Source organism: Delphinus delphis, chromosome 21 (genome assembly GCF_949987515.2).
Source record: "Delphinus delphis chromosome 21, mDelDel1.2, whole genome shotgun sequence".
Taxonomy (NCBI): Eukaryota; Metazoa; Chordata; class Mammalia; order Artiodactyla; family Delphinidae; genus Delphinus; species Delphinus delphis.
Window position 1 is genome coordinate 12,179,489 of NC_082703.1, and position 27,784 is coordinate 12,207,272.

Genomic DNA, 27,784 nt, shown 5'->3' on the forward strand with positions numbered 1-27,784 from the left:
AGAGAACCTCTGTATTTTCTTTTTTTTAACATCTGTATAGTAGCATAGATGTGCTGTAGTTTATTTAATCAGTCCTCTATTGATGGCCACTTGAGTTTTTTCAAATACAACTTAGTGTTGTAATAGTTCTAATAATATGTCTTAATAAAACTAATGTTTCTGATTTTCCTTTTACAACAATGCTGCTTTTCTACATTGTGGTTTATCTGTAAGGTAAATTCCTAGAAGCCGACTTGTTGGGTCAGGGGTTTCAATGCATTTATATTGCCGAATTCCCTCTGTAGGAGTTGTATCAATTTGCATTCCTACCAGCAGTGTGTGAGAGGGCCTGTTTCCTTACAGCCTCACCAGTAGAGTTGTCAAGCATGGAATTTTGCCGGTGTGATAAGAAATACCTTAGTGGAAGTTGAGTATCTTTTCATATGTCTAAGGTCATTTGTATCTCTTTTTTTGTGCTTTTTGTGTTCCTGTCTTGGGTCATTTTCTTGTTGAGTTTTTGGACCTGTTAAAATATTAGGAAGGCTAACTCTTTGTGATATGAATTGCAAATTTTTTTTCTCAGTTTGTCATTTGATTTTATATAGCTACAAGTTTGAACTTGGTTCTGTCTGATTTTTTCTTTTTTTTTGGTGGTACGTGGGACTCTCACTGTTGTGGCCTCTCCCGTTGTGGAGCGCAGGCTCCAGACGCTCAGGCTTAGCAGCCATGGCTCACGGGCCCAGCCGCTCCGCGGCATGTGGGATCCTCCTGGACCGGGGCACGAACCCGTGTCCCCTGCATTGGCAGGCGGACTCTGAACCACTGTGCCACCAGGGAAGCCCAGTTCTGTCTGATTTTATAGTCCATTCTCTTCATCACTGTAATTGTACTGCCTTAAATAATACACATTCCGCATTCCTGAAAAGATTAATTTACTGGTAACTATTATTTAATGCATCTAGCATTTTACCTTTTTTTTTTTTTTTTGGTGGTACGCGGGCCTCCTACTGTTGCAGCCTCTCCCGTTGCGGAGCACAGGCTCTGGACGCGCAGGCTCAGCGGCCATGGCTCACGGGCCCAGCCACTCCACGGCATGTGGGATCTTCCTGGACCGGGGCACGAACCCGTGTCCCCTGCATGGGCAGGCGGACTCTGAACCACTGCGCCACCAGGGAAGCCCGCATCTAGCATTTTAAAACTGTCTTCCAGGGAATTCCCTCGCAGCCCAGTGGTTAAGACTCTGTGCTTTCACTGCTGAGGGCCTGGGTTCAATCCCTGGTCAGGGAACTAAAATCCCACAAGTTGCACAGCGTGCCCCCCACCCCCCAAAAAAAATCATTAAAAAAACCTGTCTTCTAATAACAGTTTCTTGCCACAATAGACACGGCATCAGCGAGGAGATACACATCCTCTTACTTTAGAAGAAATTTTGGATGAAACACAACATTTAGATATTGGACTCAAGCAGAAACAATGGCTAATGACTGAGGTAAGAATAGGCTTAAATTATTGTAAAAAAAAAAATTTGCTCTAACTAGGGTTTTCATATACTGAGATATGATAATTTTTGCTTTTTCTTAAAAGAATTGGTATAGGGTTTTTGTTCTTTAAACATACACACTTTGAGATTGACTTATTTTCATATAACCTTATGTACCTATTTAAAAATGTCAAAGACTTTAGCATAAAGGTTATAAAGAAGTCAGTCATTGTACCAGTTTTTAACTTTTTACAGAATAATTGATGCTTATTTTGAATTGCTGAATTTAAAGTGTACATGTTGGCAGGTTGTATTGTTTCTATATTTTAGGACATTTAAAGCATGAGGTATTATAGGGAAAGCAAGATATTTTGTTAAGCAAGATACTTGTTATACCGCTACTGCTATTATGATTTGATAGTGATGTTACTGCCTCTAGCAAATTACTTGGAAAAATAATCATGAACATTGTAATATGTTCCACACAACATTGGAAGAAAAGGAATCCCCAACCATCAGTGACCATGCTAATTTGGAAATGAGTAGCACTTTAAAAGTTGAGATATTTGTCTCTTTTCTGTTTAAGTATGAAATGACAATTTAATAAGACAACTTTCTAGGACCAGTGCTGATTCTAAAGACCAAATGTAAACTTCCTAAAATAGAATTTAATTTATTTTATTGAGCAAATATTGTTCTTGATTTTACTAATGTAAAATGAACCAGTTAGTATCGTTGTAGCTCATTATATTAGTGATATACAAATAGTGGTAATCCACATTTAAATTTTTTTTTTAAATTTTTTTTTTAACATCTTTATTGGGGTATAATTGCTTTACAATGGTGTGTTAGTTTCTGCTTTATAACAAAGTGAATCAGTCATACATAAACGTATGTTCCCATATGTCTTCCCTCTTGCGTCTCCCTACCTCCCACCCTCCCTATCCCACCCCTCCAGGCTGTCACAAAGCACCGAGCCAATATCCCTGTACCATGCGGCTGCTTCCCACTAGCTATCTACCTTACTACGTTTGTTAGTGTGTATATGCCCATGACTCTCTCTCACCCTGTCACAGCTCACCCTTCCCCCTCCCCATAACCTCAAGTCCGTTCTCTAGGAGGTCTGCATCTTTATTCCTGCTTTACCCCTAGGTTCTTCATGACATTTTTTTTCTTAAATTCCATATATATGTGTTAGCATACGGTATTTGTCTTTTTCTTTCTGACTTACTTCACTCTGTATGACAGACTCTAGGTCTATCCACCTCATTACAAATAGCTCAGTTTCGTTTCTTTTTATGGCTGAGTAATATTCCATTGTATATATGTGCTACATCTTCTTTATCCATTCATCCGATGATGGATACTTAGGTTGTTTCCATCTCCGGGCTATTGTAAATAGAGCTGCAATGAACATTTTGGTACATGACTCTTTTTGAATTTTGGTTTTCTCAGGGTATATGCCCAGTAGTGGGATTGCTGGGTCATATGGTAGTTCTATTTGTAGTTTTTTAAGGAACCTCCATACTGTTCTCCATAGTGGCTGAACCAATTCACATTCCCACCAGCAGTGCAAGAGTGTTCCCTTTTCTCCACACCCTCTCCAGCATTTATTGTTTCTAGATTTTTTGATGATGGCCATTCTGACTGGTGTGAGATGATATCTCATTGTAGTTTTGATTTGCATTTCTCTAATGATTAGTGATGTTGAGCATTCTTTCATGTGTTTGTTGGTAGTCTGTATATCTTCTTTGGAGAAATGTCTATTTAGGTCTTCTGCCCATTTTTGGATTGGGTTGTTTGTTTTCTTGTTATTGAGCTGCATGAGCTGTTTGTAAATTTTGGAGATTAATCCTTTGTCGGTGCTTCATTTGCAAATATTTTCTCCCATTCTGAGGGTTGTCTTTTGGTCTTGTTTATGGTTTCCTTTGCTGTGCAAAAGCTTTGAAGTTTCATTAGGTCCCATTTGTTTATTTTTGTTTTTATTTCCATTACTCTAGGAGGTGGGTCAGAAAGGATCTTGCTGTGATTTATGTCATAGAGTGTTCTGCCTATGTTTTCCTCTAAGAGTTTGATAGTTTCTGGCCTTACATTTAGGTCTTTAATCCATTTTGAGCTTATTTTTCTGTATGGTGTTAGGGAGTGATCTAATCTCATACTTTTACATGTACCTGTCCAGTTTTCCCAGCACCACTTATTGAAGAGGCTGTCCTTTCTCCACTGTACATTCCTGCCACCTTTATCAAAGAGAAGGTGTCCATATGTGCATGGGTTTATCTCTGGGCTTTCTATCCTGTTCCATTGATCTATCTTTCTGTTTTTGTGCCAGTACCATACCGTCTTGATAACTGTAGCTTTCTAGTATAGTCTGAAGTCAGGGAGCCTGATTCCTCCAGTTCCTTCTTTCGTTCTCAAGATTGCTTTGGCTATTCGGGGTCTTTTGTGTTTCCATACAAATTGCAAAATATTTTGTTCTAGTTCTGTGAAAAATGCCAGTGGTAGTTTGATAGGGATTGCATTGAATCTATAGATTGCTTTGGGTAGTAGAGTCATTTTCACAATGTTGATTCTTCCAATCCAAGAACATGGTATATCTCTCCATCTATTTGTATCATCTTTAATTTCTTTCATCAGTGTCTTATAATTTTCTGCATACAGGTCTTTTGTCTCCTTAGGTAGGTTTATTCCTAGATATTTTATTCTTTTTGTTGCAATGGTAAATGGGAGTGTTTTCTTGATTTCACTTTCAGATTTTTCATCATTAGTATATAGGAATGCCAGAGATTTCTGTGCATTAATTTTGTATCCTGCCACTTTACCAAATTCATTGATTAGCTCTAGTAGTTTTCTGGTAGCATCTTTAGGGTTCTCTATGTATAGGATCATGTCATCTGCAAACAGTGACAGCTTTACTTCTTCTTTTCCGATTTGGATTCCTTTTATTTCCTTTTCTTCTCTGACTGCTGTGGCTAAAACTTCCAAAACTATGTTGAATAAGAGTGGTGAGAGTGGGCAACCTTGTCTTGTTCCTGATCTTAGTGGAAATGCTTTCAGTTTTTCACCATTGAGGATGGTGTTTGCTGTGGGCTTGTCATATATGGCCTTTATTATGTTGAGGAAAGTTCCCTCTATGCCTACTTTCTGCAGGGTTTTTATCATAAATGGGTGTTGAATTTTGTCAAAAGCTTTCTCTGCATCTATTGAGATGATCATATGGTTTTTCTCCTTCAATTTGTTAATATGGTTTATCACATTGATAGATTTGCGTATATTGAAGAATCCTTGCATTCCTGGAATAAACCCCAATTGATCATGGTGTATGATCCTTTTAATGTGCTGTTGGATTCTGTTTGCTAGTATTTTGTTGAGGATTTTTGCATCTATGTTCATCAGTGATATTGGCCTGTAGTTTTCTTTCTTTGTGACATCCTTGTCTGGTTTTGGTATCAAGGTGATGGTGGCCTCATAGAAGGAGTTTGGGAGTGTTCCTCCCTCTGCTATATTTTGGAAGAGTTTGAGAAGGATAGGTGTTAGCTCTTCTCTAAATGTTTGATAGAATTCGCCTGTGAAGCCATCTGGTCCTGGGCTTTTCTTTGTTGGAAGATTTTTAATCACAGTTTCAATTTCAGTGCTTGTGATTGGTCTGTTCATATTTTCTATTTCTTCCTGATTCAGTCTTGGCAGGTTGTGCATTTCTAAGAATTTGTCCATTTCTTCCAGATTGTCCATTTTATTGGCATAGAGTTGCTTGTAGTAATCTCTCATGATCTCTTTTATTTCTGCAGTGTCAGTTGTTACCTCTCCTTTTTCATTTTTAATTCTATTGATTTGAGTCTTCTCCCTTTTTTTCTTGATGAGTCTGGCTAGTGGTTTATCTATTTTGTTTATCTTCTCAAAGAACCAGCTTTTAGTTTTATTGATCTTTGCTATTGTTTCCTTCATTTCTTTTTCATTTATTTCTGATCTGATTTTTATGATTTCTTTCCTTCTGCTAGCTTTGGGGTTTTTTTGTTCTTCTTTCTCTAATTGCTTGAGGTGCAAGGTTAGGTTGTTTATTCGAGATGTTTCCTGCTTCTTAAGGTGGGCTTGTATTGCTATAAACTTCCCCCTTAGAACTGCTTTTGCTGCATCCCACAGGTTTTGGGTCGTTGTGTCTCCATTGTCATTTGTTTCTAGGTATTTTTTGATTTCCTCTTTGAATTCTTCAGTGATCACTTCATTATTAAGTAGTGTATTGTTTAGCCTCCATGTGTTTGTATTTTTTACAGATCTTTTCCTGTAATTGATATCTAGTCTCATGGCCTTGTGGTCAGAAAAGATACTTGATACAATTTCAATTTTCTTAAATTTACCAAGGCTTGATTTGTGACCTAAGATATGATCTATCCTGGAGAATGTTCCATGAGCACTTGAGAAAAATGTGTATTCTGTTGTTTTTGGATGGAGTGTCCTATAAATATCAATTAAGTCCATCTTGTTTAATGTATCATTTAAAGCTTGTGTTTCCTTATTTATTTTCATTTTGGATGATCTGTCCATGGGTGAAAGTGGGGTGTTTAAGTCCCCTACTATGAATGTGTTACTGTCGATTTCCCCTTTTATGGCTGTTAGTATTTGCCTTATGTATTGAGGTGCTCCTATGTTGGGTGCATAAATATTTACAATTGTTATATCTTCTTCTTGGATCGATCCCTTGATCATTATGTAGTGTCCTTCTTTGTCTCTTTTAATAGTCCTTATTTTAAAGTCTATTTTGTCTGATATGAGAATTGCTACTCCAGCTTTCTTTTGGTTTCCATTTGCATGGAATATCTTTTTCCATCCCCTTACTTTCAGTCTGTATGTGTCTCTAGGTCTGAAGTGGGTCTCTTGTAGACAGCATATATAAGGGTCTTGTTTTTGTATCCATTCAGCTAATCTGTGTCTTTTGGTGGGAGCATTTAGTCCATTTACATTTAAGGTAATTATCGATATGTATGTTCCTATTCCCATTTTCTAAATTGTTTTGGGTTCGTTATTATAGGTCTTTTCCTTCTCTTGTGTTTCTTGCCTAGAGAAGATCCTTTAGCATTTGTTGTAAAGCTGGTTTGGTGGTGCTGAACTCTCTCAGCTTTTGCTTGTCTGTAAAGGTTTTAATTTCTCCATCAAATCTGAATGAGATCCTTGCTGGGTAGAGTAGTCTTGGCTGCAGGTTTTTCTCCTTCATCACTTTCAGTATGTCCTGCCACTCCCTTCTGGCATGTAGGGTTTCTGCTGAGAGATCAGCTGTTAACCTTATGGGGATTCCCTTATGTGTTATTTGTTGTTTTTCCCTTGCTGCTTTTAATATGCTTTCTTTGTATTTAATTTTTGACAGTTTGATTAATATGTGTCTTGGCGTATTTCTCCTTGTATTTATCCTGTATGGGACTCTCTGTACTTCCTGGACTTGATTAACTATTTCCTTTCCCATATTAGGGAAGTTTTCAACTATAATCTCTTCAAATATTTTCTCAGTCCCTTTCTTTTTCTCTTCTTCTGGAACCCCTATAATTCGAATGTTGGTGCATTTAATGTTGTCCCAGAGGTCTCTGAGACTGTCCTCAGTTCTTTTCATTCCTTTTTCTTTATTCTGCTCTGCAGTAGTTATTTCCACTATTTTATCTTCCAGGTCACTTATCCGTTCTTCTGCCTCAGTTATTCTGCTATTGATCCCATCTAGAGTACTTTTAATTTCATTTATTGTGTTGTTCATCGTTGCTTGTTTCATCTTTAGTTCTTCTAGGTCCTTGTTAACTGATTCTTGCATTTTGTCCATTCTATTGTCCATTCTATCTCCAAGATTTCAGATCAACCTTACTATCGTTATTCTGAATTCTTTTTCAGGTAGACTGCCTATTTCCTCTTCATTTGTTAGGTCTGGTGCATTTTTATCTTGCTCCTTTATCTGCTGTGTGTTTTTCTGTCTTCTCATTTTGCTTATCTTACTGTGTTTGGGGTCTCCTTTTTGCAGGCTGCAGGTTCGTAGTTCCTCCTGTTTTTGATGTCTGTCTCCAGTGGCTAAGGTTGGTTCAGTGGGTTTTGTAGGCTTCCTGGTGGAGGGGACTAGTGCCTGTGTTGTGGTGGATGAGGCTGGATCTTGTCTCTCTAGTGGGCAGGTTCACGTCTGGTGGTGTGTTTTGGGGTGTCTGTGGCCTTATTATGATTTTAGGCAGCCTCTCTGCTAATGGGTGGGGTTGTGTTCCTGTTTTGCTAGTTGTTTGGCATAGGTTTTCCAGCACTGTGGCTTGCTGGTCGTTGAGTGAAGCTGGGTGCTGGTGTTAAGATGGAGGTCTCTGGGAGATTTTCGCCGTTTGATATTATGTGGAGCTGGGAGGTCTCTTGTTGACCAGTGTCCTGAAGTTGGCTCTCCTACCTCAGAGGCAGAGCCCTGCCTCCTGGCTGGAGCACCAAGAGCTTTTCATCCACACGGCTCAGGATAAAAGGGAGAAAAAGTAGAGGGAATTAGTAGAAGTATGAGGAAAGAAAGAAGGAAAGGAGGGTAGGAAGGAAGGAAGAAAGAAAGAAAGAAGCAAAGAAGGAAAGAAGGCAAGAAGGAAAGAAAGGAGGGAGGGAGGAAGGAAGGAAGGAGGGAAAGAAGGAAAAAAGACAGAAAGAAAGAAGATACAGTAAGAATAAAATAAAGTATAATAAAGTTATTGAGTTAAAAAATTCTTATTTAGAAGAAAAAAAAAAGGGACGGATAGAACCTTAGGACAAATGTTGGAAGCAAAGCTATACTGACAAAATCTTACACAGAAGCATACACATACACCCTCACTAAAAGAGGTAAATGGGGAAAAATCATAAACCTTGCTGTCAGAGACCACCTCCTCAATTTGGGATGATTCTTGTCTAAAGGAGGGAAGGAAGGAAAGAAAGAAAGAAAGAAAGAACGAAGGTAAATATAATAACGTTATTAAAATTAATTATTAAGAGAAAAAAAAATTAAAAAAAAAAAACAAACATGGACGGATAGAACCCTAGGACAAATGGTGGAAGCAAGACTATACAGACAAGATCTCACACAGAAGCATACACATACACATTCACAAAAAGAGGAAAAGGGAAAAAATCATAGATCTTGCTCCTAAAGTCCACTTCCTTAATTTGGGATGATTGGTTGTCTATTCAGGTATTCCACAGATGCAGGGTATATCAAGTTGATTGTGGAGCTTTAATCCGCTGCTTCTGAGGCTGCTGGGAGAGATTTCCCTTTCTCTTCTTTGTTCTCACAGCTCCCAGGGCTCAGCTTTGGATTTGGCCCTGCCACTGCGTGTAGGTCGCTGGAGGGTGTCTGTTTTTTGCTCAGACAGGATGGGGTTAAAAGAGCCGCTGATTCGGGGGCTCTGGCGCACTCAGGCCGGCGTGGAGGGAGGGGCACGGAGTGCGGCGGGCCTGCGGTGGCAAAGGCCGGCGTGACTTTGCACCAGCCTGAGGCGCGCTGTGCGTTCTCCCGGGGAAGTTGTCCCTGGATCCCGGGAACCTGGCAGTGGCGGGCTGCACAGGCTCCGCGGAAGAGGGGTGTGGAGAGTGACCTGTGCTCGCACACAGGCCCCTTGGTGGCGGCAGCAGCAGCCTTAACATCCCCCGCCCGCCTCTGGGGCCCGCGCTTTTAGCCGTGGCTTGCGCCGGTCTCTGGGGTCCGCGCTTTCAGCCGCGGCTCGCGCCCGTCTCTGGGGTCCGCGCTTTCAGCCGCGGCTCGCGCCCGTCTCTGGGGTTCGCGCTTTTAGCCGCGGCTCGCGCCCGTCTCTGGAGTTCCTTTAAGCAGCGTTCTTAAACCCCTCTCCTCACGCCCCAGGAAACAAAGAGGGAAGGAAAAGTCTCCTGCCTCTTCGGCAGGTGCAGACTTTTCCCCGGACTCCCTCCCGGCTAGCTGTGGTGCACTAACCCCTTCAGGCTATGTTCAAGCCGCCAACCCCAGTCCTCTGCCTGCGCTCCCTCCGAAACCGAAACCCGAGCCTCAGAGCCTCAGCTCGCAGCCCCGCCCGCCCCGGCGGGTGAGCAGACAAGCCTCTCGGGCTGGTGAGTGCCGGTCGGCACCGATCCTCTGCGCGGGAATCTCCCCGCTTTGCCCTCCGCACCCGTTGCTGTGCACTCCTCCGCGGCTTCGAAGCTCCCCCCTCCGCCTCCCGCAGTCGCCGCCCGCGAAGGGGCTTCCTAGTGTGTGGACACTTTTCCTCCTTCACAGCTCCCTCCCACTGGTGCAGGTGCCGTCCCTATTCTTTTGTCTCTGTTTATTCTTTTTTCTTTTGCCCTACCCAGGTATGTGGGGAGTTTCTTGCCTTTTGGGAGGTCTGAGGTCTTCTGCCAGCCTTCAGTAGGTGTTCTGTAGGAGTTGTTCCACGTGTAGATGTATTTCTGGTGTATCTGTGGGGAGGAAGGTGATCTCCGCGTCTTACTCTTCCGCCTTCTTCCCTAAAGCCTTGTATTGTCCTATGTTGAATGTCCTCTCAAAATTATTGTTTCAACTTTTCAACAAGAGTATATCCACCAATATGGTTCCACAGAGATATGACATCAGATATGACACACAGAAACAGCATTATTAGGGTAATTTTTGACGTAGGAATTTCTAAATCAAAGTCTTTTTTTCCTATATCGACAAAGGCTCGAAAACTTCCCAGCTTATCCAAGTTCAGTCTCCTTCAGCGAATTTCAAACTTATTTTTCCTAGCTCCTTCTCCTTTCACTTACTACTAGAAAACCTAAGTATATGCTATGTAGTTAGAAGGCACTATTCTCCTTAACAACAATTTTTCTCTTAAAATACTTTCCACAAATTGTCTTAAACAAAGCGTCTCCCAGACAAGCAGTAAGACAACATCTAAGTCAGTATATCTACGTAGGTCCACATTTAAATTTTGATGCTTTACCTAATCTTGAAATTTCATGGACTACCCACATTAGGTAAAGTTTATTTTAATTACTATTCTATTCTCCTTCCTTCCTTCTTTCTGTTTCTTCTTTTTATCCTTTCAGGATCAGGCTGGCAGCTGTAGAAGAAAATTAATAGGGTTGCTCTTTCTTGAAGGGCTTTCCTTCTGATACTAGCTATACAACAGGACTGACTAGAAACATAATTATATTCAGTAATTTCTGCATTCCTACTCAGTTTCAATCTCAGCTGACAATGTTATAGGTAAATTTCTTATGCGCACTAGTCTGGTCCTTTTCAGTTCCTTCCACAGCTGCTAGTGCCATTTGATACCATGTGGAGAAGACTGAATATTGGTATTTTCATCCCACTGTAATGTTTCTCACATTATAATCCCAATATGTGATAAACTATACTTTGAGGGTGGGGTAGGCAGTACCCATTTCACTTTGTCTAGTGATGTTAATATGTGTTTTATTGATCCTTACCTCTTTTGTCTTCCGAAAGAATATGGGTACAGCGTTCTTCAAAGCAGTTGTAATAAAGTTGTTTCTTTCTCATCCAAAGAATCTATATAAATAATAAACAGTTTCTTTTATAAAAAATGAGCACCATGCTGGTTTCTACCTGTTGTTTTGGATCCTGGATGTCCGGTGTTTTAGATCTTTTGATATCCACAGGATACTTTTAGTTTGCCACTGTAATACGAGTATTGTGTTTTTTTTAATAATTGGTAGAATTAAATAATGTATATATGGTATTTCCTTTTGTTAATATGTCCAAATTGTGTCACTGTTACAGGCATTAGTCAATAATCCCAAAATTGAAGTAATAGATGGAAAGTATGCCTTCAAGCCCAAGTACAACTTGAAAGATAAGAAGGCCCTACTTCGGCTTTTAGATAAGCATGACCAGCGAGGCTTAGGAGGAATTCTTTTAGAAGACATTGAGGAAGGACTGCCCAATTCCCAGAAAGCTGTCAAGGTAACCTCTCTTTTCTTTCTATGCCTTAATATAATTTGAATTAATAATATCTTTTGGTTTTAAAAAATATCATGACTTAAAAAAAAGTTATTTTTAAAACCTCCTCCATCATATATACTTGGGGTTGTTACGAGCCAGTTAGAGATTTGAAATTTGTGTTTTGTGCTGTAGAGCAGGACAGAGCATAACCATTTTTGTGGAACTTTTGACAGCTCTCTTTTGTGTTGTTGTGTATGATTGATTCTTCAAAATATTTCTGGAAAGATTTCCTCAAAGACAGTCTTTTTCTTATAAGTTGTTATGTTTGTATTTAAGAACTCCTTCAACAACGCTTGTGCATATAGCTAACCTGAGGGAATCAGAGGCATTAAAACACAAGAACATTTATAATTTGGTTGTTTCAAATTCCTAAAGGGGCTATTAGTAAAAGTGATAGAGTCTACATTTCCTGTTTAAATTTTCAACTCTCTTGGGAAGGCTGCGAGTCTCTGTTATTCAACATTGCTAGCGATTGATGTTAACCTGTAAGCAGGTTCATTCTTTTTGCTACCTGTGGAGAAAACATGCTTCTTTCTCTACTTCTTGGTAATTCAGTTACACACGTTAGCTTTTTTGGTATTGTCCCACAAGTCCCTTAGACTGTGTGTGTGTGTGTGTGTGCGCGCACGCACGCGTGCTTTTGGACTTTGTTGTTGTATTGATCTGTTGTTAATTGTACTGACTTTTTTTACCTCCAATTTGTTATAAAGCCCAATTGGTTAATTCTTTATAGATTGTATTTTCAGTTCTAGACCTTTCTTTTTTTTTAACAATCCCCTCAAGAGAGGTTTTTTGTTTTTTTTGGTTTTTTTTTTTTTTAATATTTATTTGGCTGCACCAGGGTCTTATTTGTGGCATGTGGGATCTAGTTCCCTGACCAGGGATTGAGCGTGGAGTCTTAACCACTGGACCACCAGGGAAGTTCCATCTAGACTTTTCTTTTCATTCTTTCTTAGGTTTCTGTTTCTTTTCTGAGATTTTGTTTTTTTTCCATTCATTACAAGCATATTTTACATTACATCCTGCGTGTAATTTCTTGTAGCTGCTTTAAAATTCTCCTAATTTCAAGAGCTGGGTCATCTTGGGGATGGTCTGCTCTGAGACTTCGTCTCTTGAGTACGGGTCATGTTTTCTTTCTTCACATACCTAATTTCTGTTGAGTCTTGAACACTGAATTATATGGCTCAGGATTCTGTTATATTCCTCCAAGGAGTGTTTTTGTTTGTTTATTTTGTTTTTAAGTGGGCATTTGTCTTGACTAGAGTCAAACTTCAAACTTTGTATTCTCTGTGGTGGATGGCATACGACACATCTGTTTTGTTCTTTTAGCTCTATTCTTTTTAAAATGTCTTGTCCAGAGATTAGTATAGTAGTTTTCTTCCGGTGGGCTGATCCCTTAGGAGCTACTTGGCCATTACCAGATGAAGAACTGTTTTTAAGATTTTCACTTAAGTGTCTAAACTTAACCTGCACAAATGTTGCAAATAATATGTGACCAAAGTTGATAAATTGTGCACTATTTATAGCATGTTGAAAGGTAGAACTACTGAATCCTAGCTTAACAGTTGGGAGTGCTAGGTACATTTCCTGCTCTATTCTTTTTCCCATTTTGATACAGGCTAGTATTGTTACTCTTTGGTAGGCTTTATATTACATTCTAAAGTAGAATAGTAACGTAAACTGATAATTGCTTTTTCTATTTTAAATAATTTTGTGATGTAAAGTCACATTGTCACCCTATTTTTTTTTTTTTAACATTTGGCTTCCACTTTTTTTCTTTTTCTTTTTTTTTTTTTTTGGCTGCGTTGGGTCTTCATTTCTGCACGTGGGCTTTCTCTGGTTGCGGCGAGTGGGGGCTACTCTTGGTTGCAGTGTGTGGGCTTCTCATTGTGGTGGCTTCTCTTGTTGCAGAGCATGGGCTCTAGGTGTGCAGGCTTTAGTAGTTGTGGCATGTGGGCTCAGTAGTTGTGGCTTGTGGGCTCTAGAACACAGCCTCAGTAGCTGTGGCACACGGGCTTAGTTGCTCCGCAGAATGTGGAATCTTCCCGGACCAGGGATCGAACCTGTGTCCCCTGCGTTGGCAAGTAGATTCTTAACCAGGGAAGTCCCTGTTACCCTGTTTTTAATGGCTCTCTTCCTTAAGGAGTAGAGCTGAAAAGGGGTCATGAAAAGCACACAGTCTGTCATTTGCAAGCAGTATTATTTCTAAATTGTTCGAAGCCCCAAGTTTTTAAAAATCCTCACATTTTAAATATGTGAAGATATGTTCTAAGTAATTTCTCAAGGGAGAAATTTGGCCTAATTAAGTTAAATCCCTTCTGTGTTGTTTCCTTTTCTTCAGTTCTTGGTGGAGATAGAAGATAACTTTTACTGTCATTTTGTTGACCATATAGACAATGAGAAAAACCAGTGGCTGTTCCAGATTATTCATCTCTCAGTAGTTGTTTTTTGGGGGTTTTCTAATAATTAAATTAACTTCCAGAATAATTTTAATAACTCTGTGTTTGTGATATGGTTTAATTTTAAGATGGTGTATTGAATGAACTAAGGGTATTTTAATTAAAAATTCTTTTTAATTGTAAAAAATGATCATAATAAGTCTGGTTAAATGCGTCACATACATAGTTATCAAAAAATTATTTTGTGATAAGAACTTTTAAGATCTCTCAGCAACTTTCAAATATGCAATACAGTATTATTAACTATAGTCATCATAATGTATAGTGCATCTCTATGACTTATTTTACAACTGGAAGTTTGTACCTTTTGACCCCTTTCTTGCATTTGCCCACCCCTTGACCCACTCACTGCCTCTTGGGACCATCAATCTGTTCTCTGTATCTGTGAGCATATATATATATATATATATATATATATATATATATATATATTTATTTATTTATTTATTTATTTAAGATTTCACATATAAGTGAGATCATACAGTATTTGTCTTTCTCAGTCTGACCTACTTGACTTAGCATAATGCCCTCAAGGTCCATCCATGTTGTCGCAAATGGCAAGACTTCATTCTTTTTTATGGCTGCGTAATATTCCATTGTTTATATATAACACATTTTCCTTATCCATTCATACATCATTGGGCACTTAGGTTGTTTCCATGTCTTGGCTACTGTAAATAATGCTGCACTGAACAAGGTGGTGCATATATCTTTTTAAGTTAGTGTTTTCATTTTCTTTGGATAAAAATACCCAGAAGTGGTATTGCTGAATCATATGGTAGTTTTATTTTTAATTTTTGGAGGAACCTCCATACTGTTTTCCAAGGTGCCTACATCAGTTTACATTCACACCAACAGTGCAGTAGGGTTCCCTTTTCTCCATATCCTCACCAAGACTCATACCTTTATTATGTTGAGGTATGTTACCTTGGTATCCACATTGTGGAGAGTTATCATAAGTGGATGTTGAGTTTTGCCAAATGCTTTTTCTGCATTTACTGAAATGATCATATGATTTTTATCTTTCATTTTGTTAATGTGCTGTATCACATTGATTGATTTGCAGATATTGAACCATCCTTGCATGCCTGGAATAAATCCCACTTGATTGTGGTGTGTGATTCTTTCAATGTATTGTTAAATTTGGTGTGTTGACTATTTGGTTGAGGATTTTTTGCATCTATGTTCATTAGGGATATTGGCCTGTAATTTTCTTTTCTTGTAGCATACTTTATCTGGTTTTGGTATCAGGGTAATGCTGGCCTCGAAAAATGAGTTTGATGAACTGCTTCAGTTTTTTGGACGAGTTTGAGAAGGATTGATATTCTTCTTTGTTCAGTAGAGTTCACTAGTGAAGTTATCTGGTCCTGGACTTTTGTTTGTTGGGAGATTTTTGATTACTTATTCAATTTCTTTATTAGTAACTGATCTGTTCAGAATTCCTATTTCTTCATGATTCAGTCTTGATAGCTTATATGTTTCTAGAAATTCATCCATTTCCTCTAGGTTGTCCAATTTTGTTGGTGTACGTTCATAGTAGTCTCTTATTCTTTGTATTCTGTGGTATTATTTGTAATGCCTTTCATTTCATTTCTGATTTAATTGAGTTTTCTGTCCTTTTTTCTTGGATAGTTGAGCTAAAGGTTTGTCAATTTTGTTTATCTTTTCAAAGAACCCGCTCATAGTTTCATTACTCTTTTCTGTTGTCTTTTTAGTCTCTATTTAACTTTATTTCTACTCTAATCTTTGTTAGTTCCTTCCTTCTACTAACTTCACGCTTCATTTGTTCTTTTTCTAGTTCTTTGAGGTGTAAATTTAGGTTATCCGATATTGTTCTTGTTTTTCGATGTAGGCATTTATACCTATGAACTTTCTCTTAGAATTGCTTTTTTTTTTAACCTCTCATAAGTTTTGGTATGTTGTATTTCCATTTTCATTTTTTTCAAGGTATGTTTAAATTTCTTCTTTGACCCAGTGATTAGCAGCATATTGCTTAATTTCTGCATATTGCTTAATCTCTGCATATTTGTGAATTTTCCATCTTGTAATTGATTTTTAGTTTTACATACCATTGTGGTCAGAAAAGGTGCTTGATGTGATTTGTTAAGGCTCATTTTGTGGCTTAACATATTAACTATCCTGGAGAATGTCAAGTGTGTACTTGAGAATAATGTATATTCTATTGCTTTTGGATGGAATGTTCTTTATATATCTGTTAAGTCCATGTAGTTCACACATTGATGCCTAAGGCTGAGATTATTGTTATCTAAAGGCTCATAGATTGAGACTTTATTTCTGTGATGAATTTTACCATCATCATTATAGTCCAGATTACTGCTATCAGGCTTTCTGCATTCTTGTTCTCATTAATTAATAATAATGAAATATCTTGTATCAATTTTCTTGTCATTGCTAGAGTAGTAGAAAATGAAAAATTTTTAATTGTCAACTGTGCTCAGTGAAAGCTAAAAGATAGTAAAGACTACTCAAGTCTTTATATTTTCTTTAAAGATGATGCAGTATTTTGGGCAGTGCAGGAAGAAAACTGAAGGATGGCTATTTATCTCATAGTTGCACACACATTTTTAGGTGATTTAATCATTCTTCCATTTTCTTACTGTTCTAGCTTTTCAAAGCATAATTGGAAATGATAGATGGATAATGATGAATAACAAAATATTTCAAGGTAAAGGAAAAGTAAGAACAATGAGTTTCCACAGTTTTTCTCACAGATTAATGAAAGGGTCCAGTAGACCCAAATTGTAATTGCAACATAGATTGAATTTTCTATTTAAAACAATTTTTTTCTTTATGTACTTTGGATGATCTCTAAGAATAAAAGTCTCAAAATATCAATTCTTAAAAATAGAACTGCTCAAGAAAGAAACTCAAGAATTAAAATTTGGTCTAGTGGACCCTAATGGTGTACTGAGGGTTAAAGGAAGTGGGAGTCCTTTGTTGTTTTTTTAAAAAAAAATGTTTTTGTCTTGGGTGATGTAATTTGGAGTTAACTGAAAATTTTTTCTTTATCTTTAAGGCTTTAGGGGACCAGATACTATTTGTAAACCGTCCTGATAAGAAGAAAATTCTTTTCTTCAATGATAAGAGCTGTCAGTTTTCTGTGGATGAAGGTGAGCCTTTCTGTATAGATACTTTCTTTAATTTGCAGACATGTTACAAATTTAGGGTGACAGAATTTATAATATTATAATACAATTATAACTTAAATTTTATAATACTGCTTTTTTAGCATTATCATCTCAACGCTAATAAGTTCTATGTCTAATGTATTGTTTCTCACAATGCAGTTTGAAATGTGTAATTTGAAAGATTTTAGGTACAGTCATAGTATAGCAGTTCATGATTTCTTATGCTCATAGCTCAGCTGTACCAAACAGCAGTTTATTTATTTCTGTTGTTTTACAAATATTACTTCATATCTTGATATGAAAGCTTGTTTCAGGATGGGAAAAAGAATAAACTTTTTGTGGAGACTGATATTCTCTTAAATAACTTAGAATTTTTTGATTATGAAATTGGATAAGAAAGGAGATTAATTTTTTCTTTCTGGCAATTTTAGAGTTGTATGCTAAGCTATATGTTGTCTTGTACTAAATGTGTGATACTTACATTTTGGATTTTAGTTTAAAATATTTCATCAATATTTTCCAGTAAAATAGTAATTAAACAAGGGTTTAGTCACAAGAAATTTCTTTTCTATACAAGTAGATATTCTCATGTAAGCAATTATGTTTTACTCTAAATTTGTATTAATTTTGAAGTTTTATCAAAAGGCAAGAAAAGGATTGAATGTCATTTTAATTATAAAATTTCAAAAGTGATACAAACTCCCAGCAAAATATTCTAAAAATATAGAGGGACATATAGTACGATAGTAGTATAGACTGCAAACAGTGAAACTATTGCTGTGTCAACCTGGTAGTCATATTGACTTTTTTTAATGACATTAAATGAAAGAGTTTCTGTTGAATGAGTAATTTTGTATAAGAAGTGCATTTACAAATCTTGTCCCTATAGAGCCCAAACCTGTCTTGATTATGACTTGTAATTTGTACAGTAACCCTAAGGTTTTCTCTTATGTGTTATCTGGCTGTAGATAATCAGGCTTGTGGTGCTGTAGTTTAGTCAACCTAAGGTTACTTAGATGACCATGATTTTTTGTAGGAAATAGAATATTGTATTTTTGGGAAAATCTTCATCCAGAATATCTTGTATTGATATATAGTTGGTTCTCGATAAATGTTTGTTAATTAAATGAAATTTGCAAAGTATTCCGGCTCTTCTATAATGCCATTTCTAATAAATAAGGTAAGCTTCCTGTATGTAAACAAGATAGTAGTCAGCTCCTTCTGTACATTGTAATGATAGGTGCTCATTTAAGAAAGATTTGGCTGAGCAATGTTTGTATTGCCTGAGTCTCTTTTACTTGGAATTTTGGTGTTATGTAAACTTTTATAATTGTCAAATTGATTTCTTCCTTTTAAAAACTTGATTTTTAAGTCCTTCTGAGTTTAAACAAAGAAACAACTGATTCCTTTATTCTTAAGCATAGTTAATCCATTTGAAGAAGATTTTCACAGTATTAAAAAAAACTTATCACAAGTATCACATGTTCAAATAGTAAGGAAGATCTTACAATAAACAGCAGATGTGCTTTTCCTTTCTCTAGTTCCAGTCCCTTTTTTTTCTGGCAAGTAACTTAACTGGTTTTATTTTAGATTCTTCTGGTGGTTTTTCCCATCTTGCTAAATAATATGCTCATACTGTTATTTTTTTAACTTGAAACATCGTCTAATGACTTATTCTTTATCATCTCTCTGATTCCAACACGTATTTCTGTTTTCTACTTCCCAATATAGTACATCGCTATTTTTAGTTTCTCTTTCATTTATCTTGGCACTTTCAACAACGTAAACCTTCTCAGTGCGAATTTTTAGTATTAAGTCTGTTCTGTAGATGGCAGCATAGTGTAGCATATCTGTTCTGGAAGTAGATGTTTAAATTGAGGCAAATGTTTGATAGGAGAGAGATTGCAGTAGCTCTGTAAGAGTAGCATGAAACTGTAGGATTTCTTGATGGTATTTCATTGGAGAAATTTTAGGAGTACACTTGGATTTAGCAGTAACCCTCATAGTACTCCTTACACTAAGCCATTGTGATTTTTGTGTGCCTTGTGTGTGCTTTCTGTGGATACTGTTGTTTTAACTTTGGTCAGTGTTTTCCTGTTTATTTTTATTTTTTTTGCGGTACGCGGGCCTCTCACTGCTGTGGCCTCTCCCTTGCAGAGCACAGGCTCTGGACGCGCAGGCTCAGTGGCCATGGCTCACGGGCCCAGCTGCTCCGTGGCATGTGGGATCGGGCCCAGCCGCTCCGTGGCATGTGGGATCTTCCCGGACCAGGGCACGAACCTGTGTCCCCTGCATTGGCAGGTGGACTCTCAACCACTGCGCCACCAGGGAAGCCCCTGTTTGTGTATTTTTTACCTACAGTTCTGTTCCTTAGTATTACCTGATTTCATTTGCCATGTTATATGGCCTTTCGCAAGGCTTAAACTCCTCCCATCTCCTCATTACTTGGCTATAAGGACAAAATGAGGATTTTCACTTTTTGCACCTCAGATTATAAAAGTAATCATATATGCTTTTTAGTAAAATCCCACACATCTAGAAATAAGTGCTGTAAATAGTTTAGTGTTTATTTCTCTAGTTTACTTTCTGTATACTACAGGTATTCAGTGATGCTGTGTGGCTATTTATTTATTTTTAGGATATTATTTATTTTATTATTTATTTATTTATTTGGGTTGTGCCAGTCTTAGTTGCGGCACATGGGATGTTTGTTGTGGCATGTGGACTTCTTAGTTGCAGCATGCGGGATCTTTAGTTGCGGCATGCCTGGGGAATCTCGTTCCCTGATCAGGGATCAAACCTGGGCACGCTGCATTGGGACCGCAGAGTCTTACCCACTGGACCACAGGGGAAGTCCCCCTGTGTGGCTATTTAGTATTCTGTTTCATAGGTGTCTCTGATGCATGGATTTTTAAACACTTAACATTGCTGCAGCAAATATCCTTACAGACCTGATACGGTGGATATATGTATATGTATTTTTTATGTTAATGAAACAGCCATATAAATCAGGAAAATATTGGGAAGATAAACAATAAATTATTTTTGCATCTTTTAAAGATCTTTACTGCTATTGGTGAAATACGTTACTAGATTTCTCAATATTGAACCATCCTTTTAGTCCTAGAATAACCCTTCTTTGGCGCCTGTATTTCTGCGTTCCTTTTACTAATGTATTTAAGGATTTTTGCCTTTTTCTTTTTTTGTGTGCTTTCTCAGGGTTTGGTATGGGTGTATGCTGGATTCATAAAAAGAGAAGTGCAGATTTATATTTTTAAAATTTATTTCGATATTTGTAATTGTTGAAGCACATTATACATACTCAGATATAAATGGAATATAAATGAAATAGCTGTTTACATTTTTATATAGAATTACCATTGAATGTGGTAGCTACAAGTGAACTAATGAAGGTGTGATTCATTGGCAACTTGTATACCATAATTGGTGTTTTCCTTAAGTGATAAAGAATTCTTGGTAAAGTTCTAAAAAACAAAAGGTGTAGCTTTTCTGTGATTACAAAGGTTAATCATACTGTATTCATATACATTATACACTTTATATTCTTAGAAAATCAAGTGTGTATTAAACCAGTATAAGAAATACTTTGTTTATATACATAAAACAGAATTGGGTTCTAGGCTCAGTTTATTGTAAATTGGTATTTATCATTAATCTGTATACTTTCTAATAAAGATAGTTGGGAGGATGCAGGTTTTTCAGTCTTGGCAGTATTGATATTTGGAGCTGGATAATTTTTTTGATAGGGTTGTCACAGTGCACTTTGGGACGATTAGGAGTATCCCTTGCTGCTTTAGATGCCATTAGCATACCTTTCCCCACAGTGTGACACCCAAAAATGTATCCAGACATTACCAAAAATTCCCTGGGGAGCAGAATTGCCCAGGTTGAGAGTTATATTAAAGGTACAGTTTATGTTCATAAAACAGAAATATTACGATATGTTGTCTTCAAGCTTCTTTTCCTGCGTTCCTTCATTCAGCACATTCAGTGATATGAGGGATAGCAAAGTGAATGAGATTTCTGTCCTTGAGCCCAGGCGGAGGGTGGAATGACATGGGTACACATATGGTACAACATGTCGCTGTGGTGTTCATACAGTGCTGTAGAGACCCTGGGGCTCACAGCCACCCACAGGATCCTCAGGGGTAAGATGCTGTTCTTTTAGTTGAAAGTGTCGGTATTGCGTAAGTCACTAATTTTAAAAACGGAGGTTTTTTGTTAATGATTAAATTATGTGTTTCCAGAGAAAACCTATTGAAAACAGATGCACATCTTTTTATATATATATAAATTTATTTATTTATTTATTTATGGCTGTGTTGGGTCTTTGTTGCTGCTCATGGGCTTTCTCTAGTTGTGGCGAGCGGGGGATACTCTTCATTGTGGTGTGCAGGCTTCTCACTGCGGTGGCTTCTCTTGTTGCAGAGCACGGGCTCTAGGCTTGCGTGCTCAGTAGTTGTGGCTTGCAGGGTCTAGAGCGCAGGCTCAGTAGTTGTGGCGCACGGACTTAGTTGCTCCACGGCCTGTGGGATTTTCCTGGACCAGGGCTTGACCCGTGTCCCCTGCATTGGCAGGCGGATTCCTAACCACTGCGCCACCAGGCAAGCCCACAGATGGATATCTTAACATTTGTCTTTCTCACTGTCCACCTGTCTGTCTTTTTTTGTATTTTATTTCTCAAAATAATTACGCTGATCAAGTTATTTGTTTTAGCTCACTAGGTGGCAGTCTTAGCTCTAGAGAGGAAATGTTGAGTGGGCAAGCTTTCAGTCACACTGAAGATTCACCCTTCATTCTATCTGTGATAGAAGCAAATGTCCAAAAATGAGATATAGCATAAGTAAGGAGAAAGTCTATTGTGTAGTAATTTAAAAAAATTAAATAGGTAAGTGAACCCAGAGTAGTTGGACCTAGGTATGTGTTTTATTTCAGAGGTATTTATTTTCTTAAATCAGAATCTTATTCATTAGAGGCAGTATAAATGCAGTGGTCAAGAGGATGGTCTGAGTAGTTGATCTGTAGGTTTAACTCTTGGCTCTGCTCCTTACTAGCTTAGGCAAGATACTGCCTAGTAATACTTAACCCCTCTCTGTCTTAGATTCCTCACCTATAAAATAGGAATAGTGGTATCTGTACTTCAGTGGTCCATGGGGATTAAATGAGCTAATATAAGTAAAAATGCTTAGAGCTTGGAACGGAGCCTGGCACATAGTAAGAATAGTAGTATCAGCAGGTTAACTATTATTAGTAACATTAAAAATATAAAATAGTACCAAAATATTAGGTGTTTTAATCTTACTCATCTGGTTACTTTATTCCGCTATCTGGTTATTAACTCAGTGGATCTGTGGTTTTGCAGTTGGTTAGACAGGTAGCAGAGAAGCAGAGTCAGTTCAGTCGGAGTGCTGATGTGTGGCAGTGACATACTGTTAGGTGGTGTTTCTGTATGAAGTCCGATGACAATCTGACTGTCCCCCCATTGCTGGTAACTTGTTCTTTTCTGCCTGGAAGCTTCAGCGATTTCAGCTTTATCCTTAAAATCTAGGACTCCTCCCAGTAGCTACTCCCCTGGGGCCCTGATACTGTTTTAGGTCATTTTTTAATAGCTATGTGGTATTCCAGATAGGGACATACTTTAAAACACTTTTTCTTATGCTCCACAAAGAGAAACTTAGTGTTTGTTTTATTTTTTTGCTATATGCTATTATAAATAATGCTCAGTCCTTGCACATAAATATATGTACACTTGCTTGGTTATCTCCTTATTGTAGTTTTCTTAAAGTATAATTGGTGGGTCAAAAGATAAGGCATGTTTGAAAAAAATTTCAGTAGCCTGCCTAATGCCCATCCTAAAGTTTGCACCAATTTTTGGGACCAATTTATATGCGAAGGTATCCATTTCTTTACCCTCACTAGATGTTTTCAGTTGACTTTGCCGGCCTCACAGAAAATACAGATTATCTTGATTTTAATTTATATTTTCTTGCCGTGATTTTTATAAAATTTACACCAGTTTATTTCTCTTTGTACCTCTGTCAGAAAATCTGAGCATTTTCTGTCCCTACAAACATTAACAAGTAATTAAATTTGGGATCTTGTGAGATCCTGTTTCTAAAATTAGGCCCTGCCTTCCAGTGTTCATCTTAAGTATTTATGCAGCTGTAATACATTTACACAATAGATGTATTATTTAAGTACTGCAACAGCATTGAGCTAAGGAAAGCCATGGATTAAAGTAGAAATGTTTCATTGAAACAAAGACATTGAAGAGTTTTTATTCAGGTATTTTCCTCCGAATACAGCTCAAGTGATGTTTCTTTTAGCAAAAGGAGGTAGTTAAATTTTGTTTTAATGTCCTTTCAATTCCACTGTACTATGAAAATATATAGTGTTGTATATTCTTTTTGGTGGTACAGTAACACAGACTGGCTTTCCAGACCATTCCTGTCACATTGCCTCTGTCCTTGTGTCGTAAGTGGCCTGAGGTATATAAGCTCTGTACACATCAGGTGCAAAGTGAAAGTAGTTTCAGTCTTCAAGGAACTGAAATTTTGCAATGCTGGTAACACAGAGGTTTGGTAAAAAGTGAACTGAGTGAAGTTTAACACTGAATGAAAGGTGTTTTTATTACATGTATTTTTTTCTCTTTACCTTTTTGTTATACAGAGAGAAGTACACAGTATAGTTGTTACACAGTTACATCATGTATTACTTATTCTAAATAGTGAGTACAATTTTTACACGTTGATAGTTAGAATTTAACGTCATATTTAAAACGTCAGAACTATTGTGTGTGACATAATTCCTTCAGCAGCTATGTAAATCTGACATGTAAATTCCCTGATACGGTGTACATTTTAAGATAATTTGTGTGCCTTTTTGGGATTAGATGTTTTTGTTGCTGACGTGGAAGTTTGACCTGAAGCTATTTTCTCTCATATATGCCTGATGTGAGCAGAGCTAGCCATGTTAGTCACATTGTTCTCAAAGCTTGGCTAAGAAGTAGATAGTTGGGGGCTTGTAGCTTTCACTTAGAGAAAGCTGGAGAGAGCACTGTTCCCACTCTTGCAGCAACAACAAACCCTGGGCAGCTGCAAAGTTGCAGTTTTCTTGACTCCATCAGAGAGCTGAGGTTGCAGGGCAACCACCTAACCTGAAATGGAAGGAAAGGCAGGCACTTCCAAGAAAAAGGTGGGATGGAAACACTTGTTTACCTGGCACAGGGAACATGACCACTGATCAGAAGAATTCAGTTAAAATGTTTAATGACCTGCTAAACGCTTAGTGTGGACTACCAAGCGAGTATAGAACCCCTGGGGGCCACAGACACATGAGAGTTCGCACCCACTCACAGGCTCTTCTCCGCAGACTGCCCTCGCTGCTTACAAAGCAGAGGCCAGGGTGGGGGGAACTGGCATTATAGGGCAGGTCTGGAGGAGGGGAGCAGTAGACGCTTCCGAAAAGACATGAAGCCCTATCTGGCTTCTCCTTCCTCCCTGTCTCCTATGAGACAGAAGCCTTCAACTCCTGTGAGAAGAAAAGAAAGAAAAACCCTCTACCTGGGGGAAGGGAGGAATATATGCTGGGCCCAGAACTTTGGCAGAGGGGGCAGGGCAGGAACACTGAGAAGGCTATCCCCAGACACCTCGGAACATAGGGCTTGTCTAAATAAAGCTGAGGCTTAATCGGAATATCAGAGAACTCCCACCCACCCCCATACAGGCTGACAGATTTGGAGTAACAGGTAGCAGTGGAATTCCATGAGAGTCGCAAGAGCATGGAGGCTGACAGACCATCCCGGGTGCAGCATAGGGAAGACCTAAAAAAGCAGGTTGAGCAGACACTGAGGAAAAACCCTCTGGCAAAGCAGGCTCTACCCTAAACACCCTTAGGTATGGCTAGAGGCATTCGGAGCCTGTGGTGCATTGTGGGTAACCATAGCAGCAACAAATTCCAAACCAAGTTCACATTCTGACAATAGAATGCCTCTACCTCCACACGCTGAAGGCCTAGCAGAAGGAAAGGCGTGCCCATTTCCCAGCACAGAAACTATTTACCTCAGTCTCAGCTGTCCTACAGAGGATATCCTGCTTTCAAAAAAATTATGAGGCATAGAAAGAAGCAAGGAAAAGCAAAGCACTTTTGAGACAAGGGAATTTACAGAACCAAATTCTTAGGGCACAGATACTGGAACTGTCAGACATGGAATTTAAAATAACACTGGTTGATATGTTAAGGCCTACAGTAGAAAAGGCAGACAGCGTGCGTGCTCAGGTAGGATATTTCATCAGAGAGACAGACATTATAAGAAAATCAAATGAAAATTCTAGAAATGAAAAGCACAGTAACAGAGACAAGAAAGCTCATTAGTCAACTTGGCATAACCAAGGAAAGAATCTGTAAACTGCAAGATAGGCCAGTACAAATTAAACTGAAATGCAGAGACAAATGCGAAGAAATGCAGCAGAGTCTCCAGGAGCTGTGAGATGACATCAAATGGTCTGAATTTCTAATTAAAATCTCAGAAGGAGAAGAGAAAGAGAATGGGAGAGAAGAAATAATGGCTAAGTATTCTGTAAAATTAATGATAAACACCAAATCAGAGGTCCAGGAAGCTCAGAGAACATGAGGCAAGATAATCCCCCAAAAGAAACAAATGACAGAAAAAGCACCTAAGCATATCATTTTCAAACTGCCAAAAACTGAAGGTGAAGAGAAAATATTGAAGTAGAGGAAAAAGCTCATTACAGAGGAAAAAAGAATTACAGCAGACTTGTCATTTGACCCTGTGCAAACCAAAACACAGTGCAGTGACATCTTTAAAGCACTAAAAGGGAAGAAGTTTTCAGTACAGAATTCTGTACCCAGCAAAAGTAATCTTTAAAAAACGAAGGATAAATATTCTCTCAGAGGAATATTCTCTCAGTATCACAGAAACTGAGAGAATTCACTGTCATCAGACCTGCATTATCAGAAATCCCTTAAGGAAGTTCTTAAGGCAGAGGGTATGTGATACTAGACAGAAAGTTGGATCTATACAAGAAAGTAAGTGTGCTGTAATGGAATAAATGAAAGTAAATATAAAATTCATTTGTCTAATTAAAATTTTTAATTAAAGATTTTTAATCATTCTGAAAGATAGCTGACTATAATGCAGAAATATTAGACATGAATTTGTGTTTAGAGCATATGTAAAAGTAACATTTATGGGCTTCCCTGGTGGTGCAGTGGTTGAGAGTCCGCCTGCCGATGCAGGGGATGCGGGTTCGTGCCCTGGCCGGGAGGATCCCACATGCCGCGGAGCGGCTGGGCCCGTGAGCCATGGCCACTGAGCCTGCGCGTCCGGAGCCTGTGCTCCGCAACGGGAGAGGCCACAACAGTGAGAGGCCCACGTACAGCAAAAAAAAAAAAAAAGAAAAAAGTAAAATTTATGACAGTAGCTCAAAGGTGAGGAGGGAATATACTATTATAGCATCTTTACATATGATCTGGTATAATTTACTTGAAGTTAGGCTCTGGTTAGCTAAAGATGTGTATTGTAAACTCTAGGACAACCACTGAAACCATTAAAAAGAAAAAGTATAGTTAACAGTACTATATTGTATAGTTGAAAGCTGCTAAGAGAGTAGGTTCTCATCATAAGAAAAAGGATTATGACTATGTGAGGCGATTTATGTTAACTGAACTTACTGTGGTAATCTCTTCACAATATATACATGTATCAAATCATTATGTTATACATCTAAAATTAATACAGTGTTATGTATCAATTATATATAGCTCCATAAATAAAACTATAAGTAATAAGACAATAATAGAGAGAAAATGGAATCATAAAAATATATTTAGTTAATCCAGATGAACACAGGAACAGAAGGAAAAAGGGAGGAGACAAAACATAGAAACAGTGAGCAAGATGATAGATTTTATTCCAACCACATTAAGTGATAATTATGTTAAATGTAAATCATCTAAACATACTAAGACAGATTTTCATCTGTCTTAACATACAAAATCATATAACATACTTTTCACTGTAAAATCATCTAAACATACTAATTGAGATAGATGTAAATTGCCTAAACATACTAAGACAAATTTTCACATTGGATGCAAATGCAAGACCATAGTATACGCTGTCTATGAGAAACTTTGTAAAAATGTGGGTTAAAAGTAGAAGGATAGGACTTCCCTGGTGGCGCAGTGGTTGAGAGTCTGCCTGCTGATGCGGGGGACGCGGGTTTGTGCCCCGGTCCAGGAGGATCCCACATACCGTGGAGCGGCTGGGCCCATGAGCCATGGCCGCTGAGCCTGCGCGTCCAGAGCCTGTGCTCCGCAACGGGAGAGGCCACAACGGTGAGAGGCCCGCGTACCACAAAAAAAAAAAAAAAAAAAGTACAAGGATATAAAATGATGAATCATGCAAACACTAATCAAAAGAAAGCTAGAGTATTAGTATCAGGCAAAGTAATCTTCAGAACAGAGAAAATTACCAAGAATAAAGAGGAATATTACATAATGATAAAGGGTTCACTTCTCCAAAGTTATATAATAGTCCTAAATATATGTATATTTAACAACAGAGCTTTAAAATACATGAGTTAAAAATAGATACAGGACTTCCCTGGTAGTCCAGTGGGTGAGACTCCGCACTCCCAATGGCGGGGACCCAGGTTCGATCCCTGGTCGGGGAACTAGGTCCCGCATGCATGTCGCAACTAAAGATCCCACGTGCTGCAGCTAAGACCTGGCACAGCCAAAATAAGTAAATAAA

General features: G+C 38.1%; 1 protein-coding gene across 2 annotated transcripts in view; it reads left to right on the forward strand.

Moving 5' to 3' along the window:
* GTF2E2 (general transcription factor IIE subunit 2) overlaps positions 1-27,784 on the forward strand; it is a 74,633-nt gene that overhangs the window by 26,467 nt on the left and 20,382 nt on the right. Inside the window, exons 4-6 of one of the 2 annotated variants that reach the window (XM_060001119.1) lie at positions 1,361-1,468; positions 11,157-11,339; positions 16,875-16,968. In XM_060001119.1, coding sequence (XP_059857102.1) covers positions 1,361-1,468; positions 11,157-11,339; positions 16,875-16,968 — 385 coding nt within the window. The remainder of the gene's footprint in view (positions 1-1,360; positions 1,469-11,156; positions 11,340-16,874; positions 16,969-27,784) is intronic. The other variant, XM_060001120.1, reaches the window with a different exon arrangement.